Source organism: Hippocampus comes, unplaced genomic scaffold (assembly GCF_001891065.2).
Source record: "Hippocampus comes isolate QL1 unplaced genomic scaffold, H_comes_QL1_v1.1 scaffold36, whole genome shotgun sequence".
NCBI lineage: Eukaryota > Metazoa > Chordata > Actinopteri > Syngnathiformes > Syngnathidae > Hippocampus > Hippocampus comes.
In genome coordinates this window covers 3559212-3561424 of record NW_017805695.1, presented here as the reverse complement: position 1 = coordinate 3561424, position 2213 = coordinate 3559212, and the positions used below count along the sequence as shown (strand labels likewise).

At 47.4% G+C, this 2213-nt stretch overlaps 1 protein-coding gene across 1 annotated transcript; it reads left to right on the top strand.

Moving 5' to 3' along the window:
- The first annotated feature begins 529 nt into the window (after nt 1-529).
- mxtx1 (mix-type homeobox gene 1) lies at nt 530-2213 on the top strand. The gene is made up of 2 exons (XM_019881889.1): nt 530-742; nt 1276-2213. The coding sequence occupies exons 1-2, from the start codon at nt 530-532 to the stop codon at nt 1981-1983; spliced, it is 921 nt and encodes a 306-aa protein (XP_019737448.1). The 3' UTR covers nt 1984-2213.

The following is a 2213-nucleotide window of genomic DNA, read 5'->3' as shown; positions in this document are numbered from 1 at the left end:
AACCACACTGACCTCTGTCACATCAGACGTCGGTTAGAAATCCATTTGTGTTCAGACCGTCATCCATTTAAGTGCTGCCATGTGGAAGGACTCCAGCAATGGTAAGAGCAAATACAGTACATTGTGCTTATTTTTTTGTGGGGTGGGGGGACATTTGTCTTTTCTTGCATCCCAAAGCACAGAAAAACATTAGTTTATGTGCACATGGTATGGATCTCAAGTCTTGACCAACGAGTTTAGTATTACGGCAGTGCTGAAGAGGATATTCAATAAGGATGGGGGACAAGTTGACAATATATTGAATTGTTAGATTTTTATATGTGGGTGTCTAAAAACCCTTTGCAACCTTCAAAGGGTTTTCTTGTGCATTATAAAACTGCAAGCATTCAGTTCTTTCCGCTGACATTTCAATGATTTGCCATGTTTTACAGTCGATCTGTTTTTTTCATGGCTTCACGGTGCACATTAAAAAAAAATAAAGTTCTAACTTTGCAGTGGTCCATAAATATTGGACAAATGAAGTTCTCTGATGCCATTTCCTCTTCCCTTCTACTCAGATGATGCCAGACCCACGGCCTCCAGCAGCGCCTCGTCTCGCAGCGCCAGCCGCAGGAAGAGGACCAGTTTCTCCAAAGAGCACGTGGAGCTCCTGCGGGTCACTTTCGAGACCGACCCATACCCCGGCATCAGCCTCAGAGAGAGCTTGTCTCAGACGACAGGCCTTCCAGAGTCCCGCATCCAGGTAGGGCACAAGCTTTCATTGTGTTTGGCATTAAAGATTTTTGTGCAGAATTTACCAAGCAGTGGAGTCGATGCAGTTAAAACCCGGTCTTTGGGTTTTCAAGTTAGCTTAAGTTAGAAATGCGATTCCTCGCCTGGCACCATTGCCATTACACGCTTGCCTAAATGATGAGAAATAAAGTAGCGTATTACAGTATTACTGTGACAACCAGCGACCCCATAAAAACTGGTCAGATGATGTAGAGCAACCACACATGTTGTAATGTATACTCTTATTATCGGAAGGTCTGTTTCCAAAAGGCATTGAATTGATACCGCTATCACTTCATTTCTTTCAAGAAAAGATGACACAAGCACTTTTTTTATCAGGATTTTGTTTGAGGTTCCACACGGCGCAGCGACTCGGACAGCTGAGAGTCCCTTGATGTGAACCCTGCCCGTTTCCAGAAAATGATTAACAGAGCGAGAATGACTTTGTTGATCTGTTGCTTTTTCAGATGTAAACTTTGTTTTTTTCTGTGCCTCTCTGCCCAGGTGTGGTTTCAGAACAGGAGAGCTCGAACGCTGAAGTGCAAAGGGGTCAAGAAAGGCCTGTGGCAGACTGACAGTCCAATTCAAAATGCTCAAGCTCCACATCAGAGTGGGCAAGTCTCTCTGGGGCGAGAGGGCCCCCCGCCGTGCTACTCCACACGGGTGAAAGAAGAGATGGAGGAGTCCTGTTTTTATGGACAGTGTCCTCCAATGTACCCCACTATTGAGGAGCATCAACACTATGGCTCTATGTACGGTCTTCATCAGAGCACACCGCTGGGCAGCGGCTCGAGCCCGCACCTGAGAGGCTACTGGTCCCAGTCAAGCGCCCTGACGGACGCCATGACCCCGTTGTGGTCTCCTGCGGAGGGCCGCAGCTGCAGCTCAAGCACCCTCACCTTCATGCGCCCAGAGCAACAGAACTACACGGCCCGCGCCGGCTCTCACTCCACCAACCCCGACACACCCGACTCGGGATACTGGGATGCCAGCCTCGATAAAAGCCCCCCGGCAGAGAGTCACTACTCACAGCTGGATGGTTCGTGGAGTGTTCTGGAAGGTTGCAGGGGGTCTGGATTTCCATCAGTGGTGCAGCATGCCCCCTTGCCTGAGTTGTCCCTACAGGAGATCCTGGGAGAGCTGGATGAGGACTGGCTGGGCGGGGAAGGATTGGACAGCCACGGTAATCATGAGAAAATGGCTCTGTGCTGAGGACTCTCTCAGCGGACATTTGAAAAGAATCAGAAATCATATATAGTCGTTGGTTTTCTTCTGTTTTGTGTTGCTTCTGAGGTGTGTGCATGGTAAAAAAACAAAAAAACAAAGTGTTACCAATGGGATCAGTATTACCCAAAGCCTTTTTCACGTTGCATGTTATCACTGTTGTATTTATTGATTGAGCCTCTATTTATTACCCGTATTTATGTTTTTCTGCACTTTTA

Coding starts and splice junctions, on each gene's coding strand:
- mxtx1 (XM_019881889.1), top strand. CDS start 530: ATGCCATTTCCTCTTCCCTTCTACTCAGATGATGCCAGACCCACGGCC. Junction 743..1,275: donor TTCCAGAGTCCCGCATCCAG/GTAGGGCACAAG, acceptor CTCTCTGCCCAG/GTGTGGTTTCAGAACAGGAG.